The sequence below is a fragment of the Ictalurus furcatus genome, chromosome 4, assembly GCF_023375685.1.
Source record: "Ictalurus furcatus strain D&B chromosome 4, Billie_1.0, whole genome shotgun sequence".
Classification (NCBI taxonomy): Eukaryota; Metazoa; Chordata; class Actinopteri; order Siluriformes; family Ictaluridae; genus Ictalurus; species Ictalurus furcatus.
The window spans coordinates 8,122,501-8,146,655 of NC_071258.1; the positions used below are offsets into that span (position 1 = coordinate 8,122,501).

The window sequence follows — 24,155 nt, forward strand, 5'->3', positions numbered from 1 at the left end:
TTCCATTACATGGGAAACAAGGTCACCATCAAATGAATGGTACTTATATACTTAAATAGTTTTAATTCCAAATATTTGCTATAAAAGTATTTTTTTAAAAGTGCAATTTTGGCATAAAAATCACAGACATGGCAACATAGTTCTGTCCACTGCACCTCTTCGCCTGAAAATTGTCAAATATGTATGGTGCAGCATGATTCCTGCCCCAGTGGGCCTCTATTAGAGCTTGTTGTAATTCCCATTTTTGACCACAAGGTCAAAAGGTCTATGGAGCTAAATGATGGCATGATTGCACAACATCTAGAAAAGTGAGCAAATCAATGGAACATCAGGTTTTATCTGTAAAATAGCGACATTTTTAAAATCGTTACTCACTTAAAAAAGAGTTAATTAGCATGTCAACTGAGCTGTGAATTAGGATTGAGCTAATTAGCTAATACATATGATTGGGCTCTGCCCTACCTTGCCTTATGGATGAGCCACCACTATTTTCATTGGATTACCAAAACTGGGCTAGTGCTTTCACTTAATCTCCTGCAGCTGTGTGTTTTGTTTGATTGACACAATTAATGCCTCTTTGATATTGTGTTTCCTCTTTAGAGAAATGTTCCCGTGTACATCATCATCTGCCTTATAAATGGCAGTATTTAAACAGTGGAACCTGGAAAGACTTCTCAAATGGAGAGGATATTGAGAGGGCCTACTGTAATCCAAATAATGACAGGAGGTATTTGTAGATTATTGAGATGATAGCATGACGGTATGAAAGCCTTACTCATAATAACAATCGTGTCTTTGCCCTAGTATCGGGTTTACACAGGTGGACTTCGAATCTATGACATATGACCGGATGCAGGTTCGTCGTCTATCCACAGCAACCTCTGTTAACAAACCACCTCACTTTATCCTGACCACTAACTGGCTTTGGTACTGGAAGGATGAAAAGGGAAGATGGATTGAATATGGCTGTGGGGTTGGTTATTTCTTCTTTCATAAAGCCTAGATTAGGTTGGCATTATACAATAGAAGTAAAAGCAGTATGTCCATTAATGTCTAGCAGCATAACCATAGTCTGCTTTTCTTTTATGAACACTATATTCAAATAAGGAAATATCTTACGTTCACATTTCTGATCTGGTATACTTTGGTAGAAAAAGTACTTAAAATAACAAGTCAGATGTCAAGTGTTTTACAGTGAAATGTATTATGCAGGAGGATGCAAAGCGTAAGGCTTTGATTACATCAAAATGCCTGGAAGAGGTTTACCTCAAAGATCCTAATGATAAACTACCATTCAGATCTGAGAGTCATGAGTATATTCTTAACTTCAAAGGTATGTCCAAAGTCCTAGACCTACTATTATATGTCCAATTAATTGAATTTACATACTGAGATTTCAAATGCAGAAATGTATCAGCAAAACATTAAGCACAAGACAATACGATACATTCGGAGGAGGCCTAGATTTGTGTCTGCTGAAGAGGTTCAGAGGAAAGTAAAAAGGTATCATCTTAATGTAGTGCAGTGTTTTTAAGGATGTGTTTGTTAATATGATCCTTAATGTGTTCCCATATTCCCACACCAGTGACAGCTGCAGTTCGTCCCCGACAAATGTCCCTGATTATTGGGACAAAGAAGCCCTTCCCGAATTCACCTACAAGGTATGTAGTTTACTCAACTTCACTTAAAGCTTAATGAAATATAATAAAAATGCAGTTGATTACGAAACTCTGGTAGACTGCAAAAAATTATATTTTAGAAATGAAAATATCTTTTAATGTCAAATCAAATCTAGTACTTCCTATTACAATACTGATTATTAATCCTATATCTAGACTTTCTTCTTCTTCTTCTTCTTCTTATTATTATTATGTTTACTAATTTCAAGTTTGAAATAAGAAAAAAAAATCTTGTTCTATTCATTGGCCTCACACCTCCAGGGTTGTGGGTTCAATTCCCGCCGCTACCCTGTATGTGTGGAGTTTGCATGTTCTCCCTGTGCTGTGGGGGTTTTCTCCGGGTACTCCGGTTTCTTCCCCCAGTCCAAAGACATGCATGGTAGGCTGACTGGCATATCCAAAGTGTCCGTAGTGTATGAATGGGTGTGTGAATGTGTATGTGATTGTGCCCTGTGATAGATTGGCACCCTGTCCAGGGTGTACCCCGCCTTGTGCCCCATGCTCCCTGGGATAGGCTCCAGGCTCCCCATGACCCTGTAGGATAAGCGGTATAGAAAGTGGATGGATGGTTGGATGGATTTGCCACTAGAATAATAAGAAAATGTAAAAGTATCTAAAAACAGGCTGAATAATATTATATTTGATTCATAATAACCTTTACCACATTCGAAATATTTTCACTTGCTAAGATATATATTTTTAGCTGTGTATCACAAGAGCTGTCATTACTGGATTACTGAAGATTTGCTAAAATATTCCTTTCAGCTTATAACACTTTCAAAGGGTACAGACGAGTACCGAAAGGTGGAGTCAATTTTTAATGCTACGATGCCTAGTAGCAGAATTTCCAACATGCAGAGACTGCAGAATCCTTCTCTGTGGAAGGTCTTTCAGTGGTATGGATATTTATAAAAATCAGTCACCTAACAACCCTAACAGTAGAATTTGCTTATAAGAATGTCCCTTCAAGATTTACAGTTTAATCCATTTAAGTGATCAATTCTTTTTTCTTCAGGCAGAAAGAACAGATGGTGGAGAGGAATGGAGGAGGAGATGTATATGAGCGTTATCTCTTCCATGGCACAGATCCAGCTCTAAAAGATGCTATTTGTGAGCAGAACTTTGATTGGAGGGTCTGTGGTAAACATGGAACATCTTATGGGAAAGGTAGCAACATATCCAACAACTATCCATAATCCTAATTCAATAATACAGATTTTTTTAAATACAGATATACAAGTTATATTTATATTTATTGTCTGTTACGTAACAGGAAGTTACTTTGCCAGAGATGCCAAGTACTCAGATAAATACACTAAATCCAAATGCGGCCTGAAGATGATGTTTGTTGCGCTTGTCCTTGTTGGAGAATTCATCAAAGGATCCAGCTGTTTGGCTCGGCCTCCACAGAAGAAACACAAGCCGGGTTTTTATGATAGCTGTGTGGACAAGGAAACTGACCCTAGTATTTTTGTCATCTTTGAGAAGTACCAGATCTATCCTGAGTACATCATTGAATACTCTTAAGGAGCTGACATAATGGCACCTGATGGCAATATCTACCAGACACATTAGTGTCCTTCAATGCTGATAATCTGTTTAAATCACTCTAAACTTTATAAAATGTGACCTTTCCCTAAATCCTTTTGTGGGAATTAGGTTTGATTGAGCAGTCTGAAAACGATCACTGCCACGTTCTTTTAAGAAACGAGGAGCTGAAAATCTCACTGGAAATCTTACATTATTATTGAACACATGATAATGGCATAACTGTGTCTATTGAGTACACAGTCTATGAGTTTCCAATATGAAAAGGTAGGGGTCGGGAGGGTTTCCAGTGTAATGGTTCTAAACAGTGTTCTGTTTTCTAATGACATGTTTGCTGTCGTGGTTGTTATTGTTGTCTGCTACCTTTTATGGCCTTCAAAGTTATTGAAGACTTTAATAACTGATACTCATATATATATATATATATTGCATTGGGTTCTGAAGGTTTGGGATTTCAAAATCCTCTTTATTATATTATTATACTTAAAGCATCACTAAGTACATTGTTTTCCATTCACATATACAAATGTAGCATGATGGTGTAATCATGGGGAAACATTTAATTTTATGGCATCTTGAATGATAAAAATGTGAGATTTTGTGTTAGCTTTAGTAAATCAAGCTCACATTAGGATGCTTCAGCAACCGAGGCCCGTGTAGCTACACAGAGCATCTTAGTTATATTCTATTATGCTAGTGCACAAATTTGTGTCGGTTCTGCGAGTGAAGAACAAAAGGTCTTTGATGGATAATTATGGGTATGTTTAGATATATATTAAAATGACAAAATATGCACCATTGGCATATGAGTCAGTGTGTCCTTTTCATTTTTTTGCATTTCTTTTTGCCACAGAAATAAGTGTCCGGCTTTAGATTTTGTCTCCCGAGTGTGGTGCAATCAGCTATGATCTGTTATTTGAGAAGAGTTGGTACCTTATAAAGTCACAGAGTGGTGATGCAGGATATATTGTGTAACAGTTACAAAGCTTTACATGTATAAAGAAAGATTTTTTTTAGAGGATGCAGTTTGGATATGTTGTCTCTACTCCACTACTAGAGAATCCACTTCGTTTATCATGCCTCAGGTACTTCTCACTGGGCAAAATGGCCATACAGTATGTGACAACAGCAAAGATGCTGTGCTAAATTACAAAACCATGAGGTTTTTTTTTTTTGTGCTCCTGGATACTTAAGTAGGTCAACACTTTGCAACTGCTTGAAACAACAACTACACCCCACACACGAGGACAGCTTGTGCTACAACACCACCTTCTGGTAATATAATAATAATAATAATAATAATAATAATAATAATAATAAATGGAAAATACACATTTCTATATCATTCTGCCTACGAATTATATATTTTTAATATACAGGTGGCATGCCAGTGCAACCTACAGTCTTTTGAAAGGAATTTCACATTAAACATTAGTCTGATGAGTCACACTTTGTTCCTTCTGTTGTTATTCCTTGGTATCGATCCCAATATGATAATATTTTGTCCTTCTGTGTAGATTTACAATGAGGAAAGCAATTTCTCATTTACAAAAAAAATCAAATGTAAAAGAGATTAGGAACATCAGTTTATATAATTAGGCTGAATTACTTACAAATCAAACAGTTTATTGTATGCAGTAACCTTTCATTAGCCTAAGTTATTTTCACTGCAATTAAAATGTATTCCAAGCACCTTATATAGTTGTAAAATAAAAGTTATTCAGCATACTAAACTATACAAATTATTTACATTTTACATTTATTCAGTTTATTCAAAAAGCAGATGCTTTTTTATCCAAAGCGACTTACAAAATCAGGAAATACAAGCAAATCATATCCTTTGTTAGTCACTTACTAATCACTGAGTCATAGAAGATGACTCAGGTGTGAATCACTGTCTATTTTTAGGCATGAGCAAAATTTTCTCTCTTGGTAATTTTGACAAAAACTCCATTCTTGGGTCCGAGGGTGGTAGTTGACTTTAATGTAAGAGGAACCTGTAAGACAAGAAAACTGGCATGTTAGAGAAGATTTAACCAGGAACATAAGAGAATGCCTTCAGAAATCTGATTTTGATTGGTTGTGTGTAGGTTATGTTTAAACACAATGCCTTTTTAATATTATAGTTATACAGTGTGAAATAAACACACCTCTGTGTCCTTACACGCCACCACATTAAATGTCTTTAAGATGTTGACCAGTGCCATCCTAATCTCCAGCTGGGCCAGTCTCATGCCCACACAGCTGCGAGGCCCAGCTCCAAATGGCATGTACACAAAAGGGTGTCGACTGGCCTTGGCTTCAGGGGTAAACCTGAGACAGGAGGGATGTATTAGCAGCTTGTAGACATTACAATTTGTTTTAAAGTTCAGATTGCCGAAGCTGGTAACATTTTCCATAATACAACACTTTTCCAGAAAAAATCATGATGAATTCTGTCAGGTTTAACCTCCAAAGTGTTGACACACCAACTATTGACTTTGTGTAGTTTATTACTGTTTACTGCTCTGTTTACTGCTCTGTTTACTGCTCTTTATAGCATTTTTAATGTACAGAGCATTTAATTGTCATTCTTTTTGAAGGGCATCTTTGCATTACAGATTTCCTAGCAGTTTCCCAGCACCGCCAGGGTTGAGGGTTCGATTCCCGCCGCGGTCCTGTGTGTGCGGAGCTTGCATGCTCTCCCTGTGCTTCGGGGGTTTCCTCCGGGTACTCCGGTTTCCTCCCCGAGTCCAAAGACATGCATTTTAGGCTGACTGGCATGTTCAGAAGTGTCTGTAGTGTATGAATGGGTGTGTGAATGGGTGTGTGATTGTGCCCTGTGATGGATTGGCACCCCGTCCAGGGTGTCCCCTTCCTTGTGTCCCATGCCTCCTGGGATTGGCTCCAGGTTCCCCATGACCCAGTAAGGATAAACGGTACAGAAAACAGATGGATGGATGGATGTAGATGTCCTCAAAATTATTTTTAAAAATTAAGTCTGAACAGAAACAGACTTTACATTTAGTAATCTAAATTAGGACTAGTATTTAATATTCGAGAGCACACACTAAATATGTTAAACTGTGTTCATTTTAAATGCAGGTGCAGCTCTGACTTGGTGACATCTCACAGGTAAAATGGCAGATCAGATCAGTCCTGCTGTCTTGAAGACAAACAAACTGTCCATGAAACCTTGAGATGAAGTTGTTAGGAAGGAAAAAACACTGAAGGTTTTATATATATATATATATATATATATATAAGCTTTGAACCTTCTTAGGAGTGCAGTTAAATCCATTATAACAAAATGGGAAAAAATATGACACAACCCAGACACTACCCAAATCAGGCCAAACCAAGTGCTCAAGTGAGAAGGGAAATATCAGAGAAGTGTCCAAGAGACCAGTTACAACACTGAAGGGGTTCCAGAGCTCACTGGCTGAAACAGGAGAACGTGTGGAGACCTCCAGAATATCATCAGCTCTTCACAGATCCAGCCTCTATGGGAGAGCGGCCAGAAGAAATCCACTTCTGAGAAAGGCCATGTTAAAAAATCTGAGAGCTTTTGGAAAAAGATATGTGGTCTGATAAGACTAAAGTTGAGCTATATACAGTGCCCTCCACTATTATTAGCACCCTTGGTAAATGTGAGCAAAGAAGGCTGTGAAAATTTGTCAGTATTTTTTAACCTTTTGATCTTTTGTTTAAAAAATTCACAAAATACTCTGCTCTCATGGATTCCCATTTCAACAACCTTTTGCCACACATCACAGCTACATTCCTTGGTCTTACCCATTGTTATGAATGATTAAGGGAATTTGGCCTATGAATTACCTCATATTTATACCCCTGGGAAACAGGAAGTCATGGTTGAGCAATTTCCTGTTCCTAGTCACCAAGGTGTACTAAATTTTTTTTAAATATTAATGGGGATATACTTCAAATATATTTTTCTCATATGAATGCATAGGGGTGCCAATAATTGTTGCATACCTATATTTAACCAAGATATATATTTTTGGATAAACCTGTTTTGTGTTTGCAATTATTTGATATCCAATAATTTTTCACAGCCTTCTTTGCTCATATTTAGCAAGGGTGCCAATATTAGTGGAGTCTTCATATCTGCCCATTTCCCTCGCTTCAAACACATCAACTACAAAAACCGACTAATGCTTACCGTCTAATTATAAATAAACAATAAACTTATATAATGGATTTAAAAAAAAATTTCTTGGCAAATACGTTATATAATGGACAGCTTTGGATTTAGTACAATCCTGATTTTCATTTTCTTGCAGGATTCATGTGAATAAAAGTTTATATGTCATTACTATTGATCAAGTGTAATTACGCATAATTATGTCCATAATGACTATGTATTTTGTAATAAATATCTCTCTTTGGTCAAACATAGATCCTCACTATGCCTCCTCCCTGTAAGTTTATCATAATAAGTGTTCTGTGAATTGTTTAAGGGCATGATGTTTGGTGCACAGGAACCCAGTGACCCTTCTAGCTTTCTAGCCATCTTGAGACGCCATTGAGAGAGACAGATTAACAAGCAAAATAATTGTTTTCTGTAGTGAGTGGGGACTGGTTGGACAGCAGGAGCCTAAGGTCATAAGCTGGTATAAAACGACTGGCTCTTTTGAGAATAAAAAGAGGGTATGGGCTCTGAGCTGAGGGACGATGGAGTAGCAGGGAGAGATAATGGGGAAAATGGAAAGTTCAGCGAGAGAGAGCGAGAGAGAGATGAGGACTTTGGCCAGAGATGGATCAGCTATATAATTTTGAATTATTGTTAGGGTTTTTTTTCCTTTAATATAATCTAGTTTGGGGGCACTGTAGCACAGTGCAGTATTGTTGCTGCCTCGCATATTCAAGGTCCCTGGTTTGATCCTGAGCTCGAGTTACTGTCTGTCTGAAATTTCTCAAATTCTCCCCTGTGTGTGCGTGGGTTTTCTCGAGGTTCTCTGGTTTCCTCCCCCTCACAAAAACATACACACGTAGGTGGATTTTGGACTCTAAATTGCCCCTAGGTGCGAATGAGTGCGTGATTATGTGTGTTCATTGTGCCCTGCGACTGACTGGCATACAATCGAGGATATATTCCTGCCTCATGCCCAGTGTTCCCAGGCTAGACTCAGGATCCAATGAAACCCTGACCAGGAAAAAAACAGTTTCTGACGAATCATTAAAATCGTTTTAACGATTTAAAAAAAAAAATAGTAGGAAGACAGACAAGTGTAAAAAGTCTGTGGCTATGTATATATCACCACTGGCATATGTAAATGAATTAAAGTCCTCATACCTTTCAGGTATGAATTTCTCCGGCTCCTGCCAGTACTCTGGGTCAGAATGCAGGAAGCCTGCCGCTATCTCTAGTGTAGCTCCTTTAGGCAGCAACTGTCCATTCACCACACATTCACGCTCAACAGTGCGCGCATATCTGCAATGCAACAAAAAAGAGATGCTAGCACACAAAATTAACATTACAGTGAATACGTTTTAATGTAAATCTATAAATGTTATATATTTTTTCTAAAATAAAATAAGATCTGAAGAGACTTCAGTGAACGAGTAAATGGACCTGTTATGTAGCTGCCGTACCTAAAGGCAGGTGGATACAGTCTCAGAGCCTCACACACCACCATGTCTAAATACTTCAGTTCCTGAATATTAGTGTAATCTGCTGAGCCCTACAAGAAACAGTGGAAACAGAAAATTCATCAGAAATGGCATGAAAATGCATGCATTTGCATTCTAATGGAAGCTTTTCCCTTTGTTATGTATAGTGTAGTAATACCTGACATCCATCAGGGGGCAGCCGTGCAACACAATTCAAATCTATTTTCAAAATAAAGGTCATTTAATGTAAATATCCCACTTACATGAACTCTATAAGTTCACCAAATAATAATAGTTTGATAAAATCTTAATGTTTAAATACTAAATCATTGGACACCTGTGGTCCCATATTTACAAATGCATTTGACCAATCAATTATTTATAGCTCATTTATTCTGTTTTAATGCCATTTATACATATATGTAGCACTACACAGAGGAGTAAGAACGTTCAATGAGGGCAAGGCTCAGCGAATATGAGGTCACGGACTGTCTATGAACCCCTCCAGCCTCCTCCTTCCCCCATCACTGCCTGCCAGACACTGTGTGGCTATAATAAATGGCTCGGCTGCCTGAAATCACTCTGCTTTCTCACTGAAAGTAGAAGCCGGAGGGCCAAAAGACCAGGCAAGGCGAGGGAGACGCCTTGCCACGCTACACACACACACACACACACACACACTCCCCCGTCGTCTGGCTGGACTGTCACCTCTCATTGGCAGCTGCACTATTCCAGACCAGAGTGACATGTCCTTAATGAAAGGTTAGGTGGAAAGTCAGGGAGGAAGGAGACATGCACTGTGAAAGATGTGCCTTTCAATAAGACACTCCCTGAAAGGCATACTGGGAAAATATGGAGTAAAACTTGCTCTAAGGGCAAGCTCAGAGGGAGAATGGTACAATATGAATGCTGTCACTAGTACAGTCACCTAAGGTGTCATCCAAAATTTATCTTTCCATGCTGCAGTCATCAAAAAAGTCTCATAGTCCTGTGAGAGGGGTCAATTAAGATAAATACGAGTTATGCAGCACTCTCTTTCTGTTTGTACAAAGCCTACAGAATGAGCACATGTGACTAGCAAATGCACAATGTGAATAAAGTATACTACATGACTTTGCCAAAGTGTGTAGGTGCACCAGATATCAATCTTCATATCCTCATATGTCTGTCTGTCTGTTTCTCTCTCTCTCTCTCTCTCTCTCTCTCTCACACACACACACACACTATTCTTAAGCGCCATGAAAACTAGATTTCATAATATATCATATCATATACTCAATTTTAACAGCTCCAGAATTATTGACCCCATTCATGACAAAGCAAAGTTGAATATCCTGTGTAACATGAACAACAATGAATAATCCAATGAGTGATATTTTGAACTTAAACACATCCATCCTATGTAGATATAGTTTTATATTTGCACATACTGCATGAAGTTTTCAATGGAGGGTATGGTGGAGTAATGTTTGGATCGCACCTCTGAGGTGGGTGGTTCGAATCCTACCTCCACCCTGTGTCCACGGAGTTTGCATGTCCCCCAGTCCAAAGACATGCATTGTAGGTGGACTGGCTTTTCCAAATTGTCCATAGTGTGTGAATGTGTGTGCGATTATGCCCTCTAATAGGTTGGCACCCCATCCAGGGTGTTCCACACCTTGTGCCCCGAGTTCCCTGGGATAGGCTCCCCCTATAGGCAACCCTGTGTAGAATAAGTGGTATGGAAACTGGATGGATGGGAGTTTTCAATGTTGGACAATTTTGTTGAATTTTCTGGTTTCAAAATGATTGGCACCTTCCACAATTAACACTTGGTGCCAGGAATAAACCCTGGTTGTGATGCCAGGCCACCACATTCAGTAGAGATTCCACTGGCACGTTTTCTGAAGGAAACCCATATGCAGACATTGGAAAACATGCGAAACTTCACAGAGACAGTAACCTGAACTCAGGACTGAACTCAAGACCCTGGAGCTGTGAGACAGCAACACTAAAAGTGGTGCCACTGTGCCGCCAAGACTGAAATAATTTATAGGAAAGACCAGGTGACAACTTTTCAGTCTTCAACTCCCCGGTTTGAGTGAGCCTGTGCCCACTGTTGCCTCATATTCCTGTTCTTGTCTGACAGGAGAGGAACCCGTTGTGGCCTTCTGCTGTAATAGCTCATCCACCTCGAGTTTGGTGTGTGGTGTATTATGTGAAGCTTTTCTGCTCACCAGGGTTGTAGAGAGGTTATTTGAGTCTCCATAGTCTTTCTCAAACCAGTCTAGCCATTCTCCTTTGACCCATTTCATCAAGAAGGTATCTCCTCCTGCAAAACTGGTGTTCACTTAATGTTTTTTGTTTCATTTTTGAACCACTCTGTGCAAACTCTAGCCTCTGTTGTGTGTGAAGATCCCAGGAGATCAGCTGTTTCTACTCAAATACTCAAGTCAGCCCTGTCTGACACCAACAACTATGCCATGGTTATAATTACTGAGGTCACATTTTTCCCCACATTCTGGTCTTTGATTTGAACTTTAACTGAAGCTTATGACCTGTATCTGCATGATTTTATACCACATGACTGGCTGATTGGATAATTGCATGAATGAGCTGATGTTTAAGTGTTCCTAGTAAAGTGGCTGGTGAATGTATATGCATGATGTACATGTATTTCCCCTGGTGACACTGGGCATGCACTGAAAGCCAGGCAGACTCAACACAAAGGCAAACATAAAACAGACAGAAAGACAGCTGGCTGTATCCACAGCACAGGGTAAAAGCAGAAATATTTCCGGTCTAATAAATGAGCTGGGCTCTGTTTGGAATTACATCCCTGCCCGGAGTGAAGCTACAGCAGAATAACAGAAGTTTGTGAACTGGCACTAAGCTGCTAATGGAGGACCCAGTGAGGCTGGAGGCTGCACATCACTGAACCGTAAGGCACTACAAGACCAGGGCTTGACAAAGTTATACAAGTTTGACTATTCATAGCCGTTTTTTTTTTTTTTTTTAATCAGCCCTTTACAGGCATATGCACATGTCCTATTACTGTATTTATACATAAAGATATTGACGCAGTCATGGGAACTAGGGATAGACATCATTTTTCTGTAGTCCTGCAGCTCTATGAGCTTTTCCCTTATTCTTCTCTTTATGTAAGAATAACACACCAAAAAAGCACTGTAGGAGTAAGATCTAGGCTATAAAACATTTCTACTAAGCAATAAATGTTTACAAGGCCTGACATTTTTTGGTGTAAGAGTAAGCATATCTACAAACTGCGCTTTTCAGAATCCTTAACTGACACAGTAATACAATTTCATAAAGTAAAAAAGGAACACGTTTACGCTATTCTTCGGGGTGGTCTCTTTTAAAAGCCCTAACATACAATCACTAGGACAAAAGGCTTTACAGTGTAGCACAAAACCTCAACAAAAATGTGGCGAGCTAAAATAGCTTACGCATATTGCCTTCAAACATATTGCTAGAGGGGGAAAAAAGGAAAGGCTTTGCTATGTTCAAAGAGGCACCCTGCAAAAATAGCTCATTTTCTTTGCATATTTCTGAGCCCCTTGATATTAATAATGTCAGGCTCTTTTCAGCAAATGAAATTCATTCTGCCTGTGTGTGAGGTATAAGCTGGGCTTAGAGCAGAGGCCCTTATCAGCAGCCTGCCTTCTCACATCTGCCTGCCTTTCTTATTTATGCCTAGCCATTCATTCCCATCATGGCCCATCAGGGACAATAGACAAACATCCAATTACTCCACGATTTTTTTCTGGAGGTGTAACCTCAACATTCAGTGTCTGTGTGGGAGTGAGCAACCTTAGTTTTCTTGTCGGTTTGTGTGACCACAGTGTATTTGACATTCATTCACTATTCCATCATTAGCCGTGCCTGCATATTTATACTGTATTCCCACATTTAAATACAGAGCCTTAAGTGTTATTGAAAACAGTGCAGCGAGTGCCAGGCTGCCAGCAGGTGCCCTTACTGATCACCTACATGTCATAGGGTTTCCATAGAAACTGTTATTTATGGTTATTGATAATGATGGAGGCATATGTGCACAAACAAGACAAGCCTCAAGGGTGCTGTTAATGCACAAATGCAGTCAGTGTCAATGTGCATTGTTTTCTAACAGCACAGAAAGCAGCAAGGCTTTCTCCCTTTCTGAATGAGAATAAGTACTCTAGAGAAAGTCAACATGGCCATGAGAGACGAGTGCCATGCCATCTCGGATTAACTGGTCATGCAAGCAGCAGGTCCTTTTCAATAAGTGTATAAAATGCAGTTAGATTGTAAAATAAGTCATGATGTTTCACTTCAGAACAATGCAATCAAATAAGAGACTCGAGAATTTATATCAGTCACGTGGAGGTCGGGCACCTTAACTCTTGAACCCATGCCCTTGGCTGTCATTACTCTCCTTGGTGACTGTGTTTCCATGGCCAAATTGCTAATTAGCAATTTTAATTGGAACGACTATCACCGTCTTTGACTGTATCCTTATCAACGAGAGACAGCCCTGGTCGAAAGACTGACAGCTAGCTGGGTTATACAACACTGGCCAACGCTCAAGCCAGACAAGGCCAGAACAATGAAAAACCAAACATAATTAGAAACTGTTAATTAAAATCCCATGGCAAGAAAATCACTGTTCGGTTTTGTTTGAGTTGCAGACACAATAGCACTCATGCTAACACTTTTCAAGATGATAATAATAGGAAAGGCAAACATTTTTGAGAGGTGGAGACGTAACGAACAGCTAAAGCATGTGATTGAGAGGATTCAACCTGAGATCTGAACAAAACCACATACAGAAAAGGAGAACATTTACTGTATAAGGGCACTGCATGGAGCAGAGGCCGAATAGATATAGGATAATAATGATGAGGTTATGTGATACTCTGAAATCGATTAGTTTCCAATAACAGCACATTTCTCTTACACAACAGCAATTTGTCAATGATTACAATGCTTTATTAATTAAAGATCAGTATATTGTACCTTTTTCTGTTATGTTAATGTCCACAAAAGAAGTTCCCATTGTCACTTACATTATAGCAGCTATAAACAGTTTATAATATAATATAATATAATATAATACAATATAATATAATAGCTTTCCAAGTTAACAAGACAAAAAAGGAAGCTCATCATGTTAAAGAGAAACCACCAAGCCCTCTGTTCTGAAATCTTTCCTGTGTCAGAAACCGTAAAGTTACAGCTTTACTCCTGACTCACGTGCTCAAGACTCCTTCCAAAAATGCTAAATATATAGTGCCCTGCACTAATATTGGCACCCTTGGTAAATATGAGCAAAGAAGGCTGTGAAAAATTGTTATTATTGTTTAACCTTTTGATCTTTTGTTCAAAAAATTCACAAAAATACTTTTCACAATTGTTGCACACCTATATTGAACAAAGATTTTTAAAAAATAAACCTGTGTTGTTTTTGCAATTGTTTGATATCCATGAGCCCAGAGAATGTTTATGAATCTTTTAAACAAAAGATCAAAAGGTTCAACAATAAAGACAATTTTTCACAGTCTCCTTTGCTCATATTTACCAAGGGTGCCAATATTAGTGGAAGGCACTCTATTGTCACAGTGGGCACAATGGCTTAGTGGTTAGCATGTTTGCCTCGCACTTCTGGGGTTGGGTGTTCAATTCCTGCCTTTTGCCCTGACTCAGGTCCCCCCCAGGACCCTGTGTAAAATAAGCGGCATGGAAAATGGATGGATGGATGGATGGATGTTGTCACACAGAAAACTTTTGTGTATATAGACGATTACACATCGGCTTTTTAAAAAAAATATATATATATTTATGCTGTCTGCCATAAAAGTCTCTGGGTAAGTTGTTACTATTGAAATGATAGCGTATTAGAACATGTGCATTAATATAAACCTCTCAATACCTGTCCATGCTGCTGTTATAGAAAATAAATCACCACCTTCTGACCAATCAGAACTGAGAATTCTGCAGCGTGGTTGTATAAAGACATGTAGAAACTGTTTGTGCTATCCTGTATATCAGTGTAACAAGGAAAGAAGAAACGAGAGAGATACATCAGGTTGCAAGCATTATGTAGTTAGATCAATAAAGGACATCAATAATTCTTTTTAAACTTCCGAATTCAGCAATCTCATTAGAAGATCTGTAGGTAAGGATTACTCTATCTTCTAATAAGATTCTATCTTATTAGAGTCAGAAATCATGGGCTAGACATAGGGCATTGCTACAGAACCCGAAAATTACAGTTTCAATCACACTGAGGAATGCACACACACACACACACACACACACACACCCACACACATACTGTCCACCTGCCAGGAAGTGGCTGCACTGCAAACACTGCTTTTCAATCACAAAGCTTATGATTCAGCCTTTGCGATCGCTCTCATGTGTGAGAAAATAAGTATGTGCTTTCCAAAACACCAGAGGGTAAAGCAAAAAATAACATAACCACATGAGATGGTCACAAATATAATATAATTTTTGCAACAACACTCCCAAGGAGCACTTCTGGGAATCAGGAAGTCAGACCTAGAAGAGAGAGGGGCTTATGTGTGTTTAAAAAAAATAAAGTTGTATTACATGGTTTGCTCTGGTTTATTTCAGCTGCATGTTTAGAGAAGATTCTGAGAGGTTTATATTAAAATGCATGAACTCAGGGATGGCTGAAGAAGATCTCTTCTCGGACCAATTCCCATGCTCCTCACCATCTTGAGCCTCATATATTATAATCCTTCCGGAAATCAACCCTGCTTTCTGTAGTCCTGTGTCTAGCTTTGGCCAGTTTCAACTCCTCCAATGTGTCTGAGTCTCATTATGGTCTTCACATGGCCCCTCTGTGCGTCAGGGATCGAGCCATTAAAGCAGCCAGCATAGACTCTGCATTTAGCACTTACTGCTACTGTGAGCACCTTTTATTCAATTTAGTTTGATGTGCCTGAGAATAGAGCTGTAATGGAAATTCAAATGACAGGTCATAAGGCTCCCCGTAGTCAAAGCAAGTATGCAGGTTTTGCCATAATGATAATAACATACTGCTGGTGAGCACTGTGAAAATGGATATTACAGTCAGGGCAAATAACATTTTCCAGCCTTCTAATAAAACTGCTTGCCTTCAGTTAACAAACATTACAGAGCAGCAATAAACAATATGGATTCAAAACCTGTGCTTTCTTGTCACAATACATAACAGAGATATCCAACTAGTTGCAAAGCCCAGCAACATAAAATCCATTGCTTACAAACATCTGGATAAACAAGTACCATGATTGAAAGGTAACACGAGTTAGTTTTTAGTGCATGAGCATTAATTATTATTTTATGGCTATAAATAAGATTTTTAAGTTTTGTTACACACTGGCACTTTATGTTCCCAATTTTGACTAACACTACAAATTCTGAACAGATGAGACACTTGTTTTGAACTTTTGGAACTGTTTTGAAGTGGAGAATGAAAGCATATTTCGTAGTCCAGTCATCTTTAAACATTCGGTTTTGGTTGTTGACTATCTTTTTTTAACCACCCATGCCTTCACTTCATTAATCAGGGCAGAAAGTGTATATGAAGGGGGAAAAAAAAATCTATACCAGTCTGTGAAACATTTTCATTTCTCAGTGAGCTGCCTTCAGGTAAATAATTTACATAATGCATAGAATACAGTAGAAATGGCATAAATGCAATCAATACAGTAACTGCAATGTTTAGAAAACTGGAGTTCGCACTAAAGCAAGTTCTTTTTTCATACATCGATCAATTCCGCTACAGTATTCTTCAAGTGCATCATTCAGTCTGATGAAATACTTTGCTGGGTCTGCATCTGGACCATAGTCCACCAGTTGATGACCCCTGGTATATGCAATCGGAGAAAATATTACCTTGCTGAATAACCGAGCAGGCTGAATCTGCAATTGACCATTTGTTCCAAATCTCATACTGTACCATATTTTCATTGTAATTCCTATTGCCCCCATTTTGTTCCAAATTTGCAGTTACCATATTGGTAATTCCTATCCACTATCTAGTTCTCTCCTGCCACACGGCAACTACCCACTGGCAAGGATGAGATCTATCACATGTTTCCTATGAGGCATGTGCAGCCTCTTTTGTAACTATAACAATAAATGAAATATATAGTGAATGAAATGTGCAATAAATACAGACAAAATGAAATATTGTATTATATATTGAAATTGTGTGTGTATATATACACACAATTTCAATGGATTGATGCCAATCCATTAAAGGGCACATTCAGACACTATGGACAATTTGGAAATGCCAATCAGCCTACAACATGTCTTTGGACTGGGGGAGGAAGCTGGAGTACCCGGAGGAAACCCCCGAAGGTCGTTTCCGATCCCAAACCCTGGAGGTGCGAATCAAACATAGTATACCTGAGCTGAGATCCAATGTTGATACGAGCCATTTTAATCATCAGAGAAGTGAGGATAGCAGTGTTTAATACCCAGGGACCTCTGTTAATTATTCTCTTTGACACCTGATGACAGATGGCATCATCCAGATTCGAACTTACAATCTCCTGATGATAGCGCAAACGCATCTTGTAATGTTTAAACCTCTATCCATTAAAACAGATCTCACATGAAAACATTTGCCTCTCAATTAATTTAAAATGCACTAAATTAAGCTGTGTTTTTTGTATGTCTGAATCACAAAATATGCGAAAAAAATTGGCTAGCACACACTTTATTGTTTGAGCTATACTGAACTTCTTTAACTGTAAAAATAAATAAATAAATAAAAATTGACTAGCCCCATTCAACAATGTTTTATTTTACTCACTCAAGTGCTGATTACTTATAGGTGTACAATATTTTGTCTATTTATTCCTGACATGTCCACTCACAGGACACATTTGAATTAAAAGCATTTTAATTAATAGGCCGACTAGGTTTTGAGTCATTGAGTTTTGGATTAATCCCATTTAATTTAGGTGACCAGTGAAATAGTCAAATAAAAATTTATGTAATACCTTCAGTTATTATGAATAATGGATTGTTACCACGGTAACAAAAAAAATAAATAAATCATAGGGATCCTAGAAAAATGGTGTTAGACTTCCCCTGATAAAACACAACAGAAAAGGTGGGAAGAGGTGAATAATAATATAGCACATATATAGCGGCCACCCAGAGACAGCAGAAGTAAATAGGCTAATTTATGTACCCCCACAGGAGAGAGCAAAAGGTGTACGGTGGGGGGTTAACAATGGCTGACGTCTGACAGCTGTTGACGTTTGGGACCCATCAGTCAGGAAGGCATGGCTGAATTACAGAGCACATGTTTATGGATGTTTAAGTTACAGGACCGCCCTCTCCCTCAGGGCCTGAGCATTTTCATGGGTCCTTCCGCTGTGGCAGCAGCATTTTGATGACTCCATCTGCTAAAACCCATTAGTGCTGCCAAGTAAACTTAAATAGCCAAAGAACAAAACACCAAACAACATGCAAGGGAGTCATATTCGAGGTCCTGCAATATCAACATCGTAAGAGGAAAGCTAAAGCATCTGTCCGAGAGAAAACTTTTTCTTTTTTATCTCTAGGACAGAAGACTGACTTACATAATGAGATCTAGGGTCAGACATGGCATTAGCAGGAGCTTAGCCCACTAGTCTGTGACATGCAAGACAGGAAGTAAGAATATTTTGGAAAAACACAGACGAACATAGTGTAGAGCCTTACCTAAAGTAAAAGCACTGCAGTGGGATTCAATTATATGCTATTGGACATATAAAAACTTGTATTTTCATTTGACATTTTATTAGGTACAGGTACCACATAGGTCACTTTTTTTTAGGTACAAAATGAACCTGTCCATCAGTAGAAACAAACCATCAGAAGACCAATGCTGATATTATTTGGATGATGGATCATTCTCAGTTCAGCAGTGATACTGACAAGTTTGTTTTAAAACAACAGGTATGCTTACTGGCTGCATTATTAGACAAAGCCCTTTTGTAGATATACATTTAGACACTATATCTTCCTAGCCATAATGTCCAGTTCTCCTCATGTGTGTCATTTACTGACCACAGGATGTTGTTAGCTGGATTGTTCTTTTGCTGAACTATTCCACACATTGTTATGCTTGATACATTTATTGCATCATCAGTTGGGCTACAGTCAGTCATTTTATACCAACAAAGTGCACCTAAATGGCTGAGGAGCGTAGGCAGACTTAATAAACTCAGCTAGTGCAAGCTACTGGAAAGCGACTCAAGATCAAACTAATTCAAAATGTCTGAAAAGAACTAATCAAAGTGCTGCATTTATTAGCATGCATAAACATCAAGCAAAATAGAGTATTTCAAATGTTATGTGAACAATCAGGATGTTGTCAGTTGCCAGTTGTAGAACTTGCTACATCCACATTGTACTTAAACTCACTAGCCATTTTATACAGGTATATATGCAGTGTTCAATTACTGGCAGTAGTCCATGCATAATTTGTCATGCTTCTTTTATCCGAACCATCAGTATAAAGGGAGCACCACCAGACCACCGAGCAGAGATTATTAGGATGGTGGAATCAATGGTTTTTAAAAACCACAGTTCAAAGCAAGATCTGGACTGCAAATTTGTACTTTATAAAACTGCCAACTATTGTATTGTATGTATTCAAATAACTGGCAGTTAAGTGTATATTGTGTGTAGGTGATGATTATAGTGTGTGTAGCTACATGATTTGTGTTTCAGTGAATGGGTAGAGTGCTCATTTGTTCAATTTCGCTACTTTAATTAGACATAACTACATAATACAATAACTGCATGCATTACATATAATATAGACCAGTGTTGACAGAAATAGCAATTAATGAGAAATACCAGTATTACGCAGCAAGAATGAAAATGAAACAAGCTGTAACTACACAGCAATTTAGAAGTCCACTAAAGCAATTCCCAGTAGCAGCTCAGATGCTCCTGTAAGCATTCAGATAAAGTCCATGCAAAAAGATTTTATGATGATTTTATGATACTTTTAAACAGCTGGCATATTAAATGCCATACTAGTCTATGACTAGAGAGTCATCTAGAAATGCTTTGAAGTTTCTATGGATGAATATATCTTCCTGTTAATATAAAACATATCTTCATGCTAGTGCCGTATCTTTGCCAGGGTCATGGTGTATCCAGAGTCTGTCACGGGGTCAATACACCCTCGATGTAACGTCAATCCATTACATGGCACGATGCACACACAAAATCACACCATCATTCACTCCTAGGGGTATATAACTGATCTAGTTTGTGTTTTGTGGACATTGTGCATGTTTTTGGGAAGTGGGAGGGAGCTGGAGAACCTGGGTGAACCCCATGGGGACACAAGGAGACAGAGACAGGGTGATTGTCTGGACCTCAGTACAGACAGTATGAATGGTGGAGCTTTATGGGAGAAATGCTAACCTCTGGATCCATCATGCTTTTCCTTGAAAATCTCAATTTTCCATTATTATGTTCCCACTATTCTGAAAGCGAGAGAGAGAGAGAGAGAGAGAGAGAGAGAGAGAGAGACAGACAGAGTGATATCAGTCACTGAACCTTCCCTTCATGATCACTGGTCTTAGTTCTCTACACATCCTTCTGCCTTTCACTGTTTCCAAAGAATGCATATCCATCTCTTGTGTTGTTTCCCCATCAGAGTGTGACAAGCATGCCCAAGCACAGGATGACAGAGAATGGAAAAAATAGTGCTATACAAATCCTTTCATCTATTTGAGGAACAGCAAGTATGGGCATCTCAATAAAGGTCATATATTAATTCATGGTGTGCCTCTATTTTTAACATTCTTTTCAACCCCTTAATGCTTTCCAGGCTCTCTGCCTCTCTAATCATTTTATCTTAGACTAAATAAACTCTTCTGTGACAGTTTGATGAAATGCTGGATGAGAGTTGGCTGTGAGTGTGGTTCAGTGTCTTTCACCTGCTGAGCTTCAGCTCTCCTAATCAAAGAGTCCAGGCTTTGCAGTTCTGACCCCAGGGGTGCGGGGCTACTCACATACCAGACAGCCTTCATCTCAACTAGTGACAGAAAGAGAGAGATCCACAGAGAGACACATGAAGAGGGAGAATAGAAGAAGAGAGTGACGCAATTCTGAGTCTTTTAGTCTCGTCCTCTCTCTCGCTCTCTGGATTTACCAAGCACACACAATTTCCTTTAAGAAAACAAAGGATCATTGGGAATAATTTCTACACTCTCATTTCAAGACTCACAAAAAGCTACAAGACAAATAATAGCACTTTCATTAGAAACTGACAGCTGTAGGGCTGTGGTGTGTGGTGGATTAAAGGCTGCGTTATTGAATTTAGCAGTCGAGATGCGTGGTCTTTATTTGGGGGTGAGTGATATGAGTGAAGGGTGATGAGAGAGGGAAAGAGCCTCCTGGAGATTCAGGCACACAGGCACAGCACGACTGAATTATTCACACACAGGAAAGCAAGGCTGCGCTTCTCTCTCTCTCTCTCTCTCTCTCTCTCTCTCTCCCCCTTTAGCCTTCGCTCACTCCCACCTCCCACCAGTCACCGTTACTTCCTGTCTTTGTTTCTTTCACCTCTTTCTTTGCTTCCACTCATTCTATCTGTTTCACACCTTCCTGAAGCTCTGTGTCATGTTCACATTTTCACCCTCTTTATGTATGGCTGTCTAACCTTGCCTTTGTCATTTGTCTTCTCTGAGGGGCTGCCATGATCTTTATATATTATTTTTTTTTAAAAACAAAAACTATAGATTCCTCTGTGTTTTAAACCCAGGCATTGAAAATTCCTAGGAAATTATACTTAATTGAAAATATACAGATAGTGTGTCAAATTGTCATACTCGGTTAAAAATGGAAGTATCCTGGAAATAAATGTAGTCAGACCAAAGTAAAAAGTAACTGTCTTAACTGATGAAATGACACTAATGTCATGTTTTCATGTGAAAAACTAGTTTTTATTACTGATCTAAAACTGATGATTTTCACTTTGGTAGGCTGCACAGAATTTGTGTTTTTACCTCTTAAACGATCGGATGGTAAAACTGCTGCATGCTGGAGCTCTGAAGCAGCTCTGAGTCAGTGATACTGCTTATGTAAAATAAAAATAAATAAATTTTAAAAAGCTTAAAAAAAAAACCCACGTAAAAAAACAGATGCTTAATTAGAGTGACAGTGTGAAGGTGAAAAACACTCCAGTCCGATCTGTGTACTAATTTAACATCTAGTATCTAAAGCCAAGAAAGCATGACAGCGACTGCTGAGTAAATAAATCTTTTACTGTATCTATCATGTGCAGTACAAAACCTCCGAAGTGACATGGTGGTTATTTTTGATAAGGCATGATCATGAATTAATACGTGGGCGGCTGTGGCTCAGGTGGTAGAGCGGGTTGTCCACTAATCATAGGCCATTTACCATTTAATATATAATAATTCAAGTTCAAGTTGTATTGTCATTTCAACCATATACAGTGCAAGTATATGGTTGGTATATGGTTCCAAGATTGAACTAAAGAGTAAAGTGCAATATAATCAGTCTTCAACATGCTTACTGTAGGTTCTGCTGGACACAATGGTCTAATTCAACTGATTTCTTTTTCAAATTTTAATATGTAAAAGTTGCCATGAGTTACAATTTTCATGGCCATGAAATAGAGCTTGAGAAATGGACAGTGTCAAAATTAGTATCCGGATAAAAATAGATCTAGATAGGTAGAGATAGAGAGAGCATTATTAATCTCCAAGGGGAAATCTGGTGTCACAACAGTCACAACACAAAAGCTACAGGGATGACTAAGACTTAACAGTTCACAAGACTTTAAAACTGCACAAAAAACTCACAATATACTACAAATAAGATGGAATAAAAATATACATATAAATAGCTCTCCAACTTATTTACAGTCAAAGATTCCTGTACAGATTGACCGTATGAAATATATTACAGGTTGGCAGGCTTCAATCTGTACCTTAGACATGTGTGATGCGCACATGTATTCAAAGTAAAAAGTAAATGTTTTAATTGATGAAATTATGTTAGTCATTTTTTCACATAAAAAAACATTTTTTCTTACTTATCTAAAACTGTTAGAGGATGATTTTTGTTGATTTCCCCCATAAAAGCATCATTCAATCTCTTAGTTGATTGAAATGAATGATGCTGCTTGGTTTGCTAATGAATTAATCAGAAGTAAAATATCATGTAAATAACCACTATTTACCATTAGCAATAATTTGACTAGCTGTGTAGCCAATTTATGTTAGCTACTGAAATCAATGCTAGTCTAAGCTGGTATTAGCAAAGAAAACAATTAATTTTAGCCAAAAAAGTAACATACCTAAATATACTTTTTCAAACTGTATGGAGTTCATGCCTTCATGCTGGCTTGTGACTCATCCATGTTCAAAAGCACATGGATAGCTATAGCATTAACTAGCATGAGAAGGCATGATTCTTGACATTTTTTTCTACAGTGATGAACTTGATAGGATGCTAAACTGAAATGACTGTAACAAATACTTTGAAGGTCTAAATAAAAATGTAAGGAGTAAAAAGTAAGTTTCTAAGTAAGAGTACACACGGTCAATTTTAATAATACTCAAATAATGTATAAATACACCAAAGTAATACTCAAGTATAACAATGAAGTATAATTACTCAAGTAATTACCCTGTTAAACCCCAAACTTTTGTCAGATTATGATATATTTCCTATTCCATGCTCCTTTATTTTCCTGAAAATGAGAAAACCCTGTCAATCCATCAGACAGACTCAAAAATGTCTTACAAACCTTTTCCTATCAATAAAAAACAGTTAGAAAGCCCTGAAGTCAGTTGAGTGTATATGGAAACAGATGATGGTTAAGTGTCAGTGGCCACTAATTTTGCTAAAATAGCAAGCTCTATTAATATTAATCTACTCATGCATGAGTAACATCAGCTCATAGCTTTTCGCTTAGTGTTCCTTCATGACCCCTACATTCTGTATTAGGTAACAGTCAGTTCATAAAATTAGTATGCCATCAATCAAACTATACACTTCTGCTGTATGTTCAAAGCTCAGAGTGGTAGTGGTGAAAAAGACATATCTATGTAAATGACTGGATTTAACATACTTCAAACAAAAGCTAAATTAAATTCTGAGAACGGAAAACACTTTAGTATGGCTTAAAAATCCTTCGCTGTATCTGAAGTCACTCCTTCATTCACTAATTTAGTACATAGACGGTTCTATACAAAACACTACATCGGGCAGCAGTAAGGGAGACAAACTTGTTCCGAAAACATACAAGGCATTTTCGTGACAATTAGT

General features: G+C 38.2%; 2 protein-coding genes across 5 annotated transcripts in view; one reads left to right on the top strand and one right to left on the bottom strand.

Annotated features, from left to right (window-relative positions):
* The window catches only part of LOC128606563 (protein mono-ADP-ribosyltransferase PARP12-like), a 5,523-nt gene extending 1,238 nt beyond the window's left edge, over positions 1-4,285 (top strand). For both annotated transcript variants that reach the window (XM_053622790.1, XM_053622791.1), the window contains exons 4-11: positions 601-727; positions 805-973; positions 1,213-1,333; positions 1,407-1,503; positions 1,586-1,661; positions 2,445-2,575; positions 2,695-2,846; positions 2,953-4,285. In XM_053622790.1, the coding sequence (XP_053478765.1) occupies positions 601-727; positions 805-973; positions 1,213-1,333; positions 1,407-1,503; positions 1,586-1,661; positions 2,445-2,575; positions 2,695-2,846; positions 2,953-3,206 (1,127 nt within the window). In that variant the 3' untranslated portion in view covers positions 3,207-4,285. The remainder of the gene's footprint in view (positions 1-600; positions 728-804; positions 974-1,212; positions 1,334-1,406; positions 1,504-1,585; positions 1,662-2,444; positions 2,576-2,694; positions 2,847-2,952) is intronic.
* A 259-nt stretch (positions 4,286-4,544) lies between these two features.
* Positions 4,545-24,155, bottom strand: part of tbxas1 (thromboxane A synthase 1 (platelet)) — a 71,657-nt gene continuing 52,046 nt past the window's right edge. For 2 of the 3 annotated variants that reach the window (XM_053622793.1, XM_053622794.1), the window contains exons 11-14: positions 8,823-8,911; positions 8,524-8,661; positions 5,378-5,540; positions 4,545-5,224 (exon numbers count right to left, since the gene is read on the bottom strand). In XM_053622793.1, coding sequence (XP_053478768.1) covers positions 5,132-5,224; positions 5,378-5,540; positions 8,524-8,661; positions 8,823-8,911 — 483 coding nt within the window. In that variant the 3' untranslated portion in view covers positions 4,545-5,131. The remainder of the gene's footprint in view (positions 5,225-5,377; positions 5,541-8,523; positions 8,662-8,822; positions 8,912-24,155) is intronic. The other variant, XM_053622795.1, reaches the window with a different exon arrangement.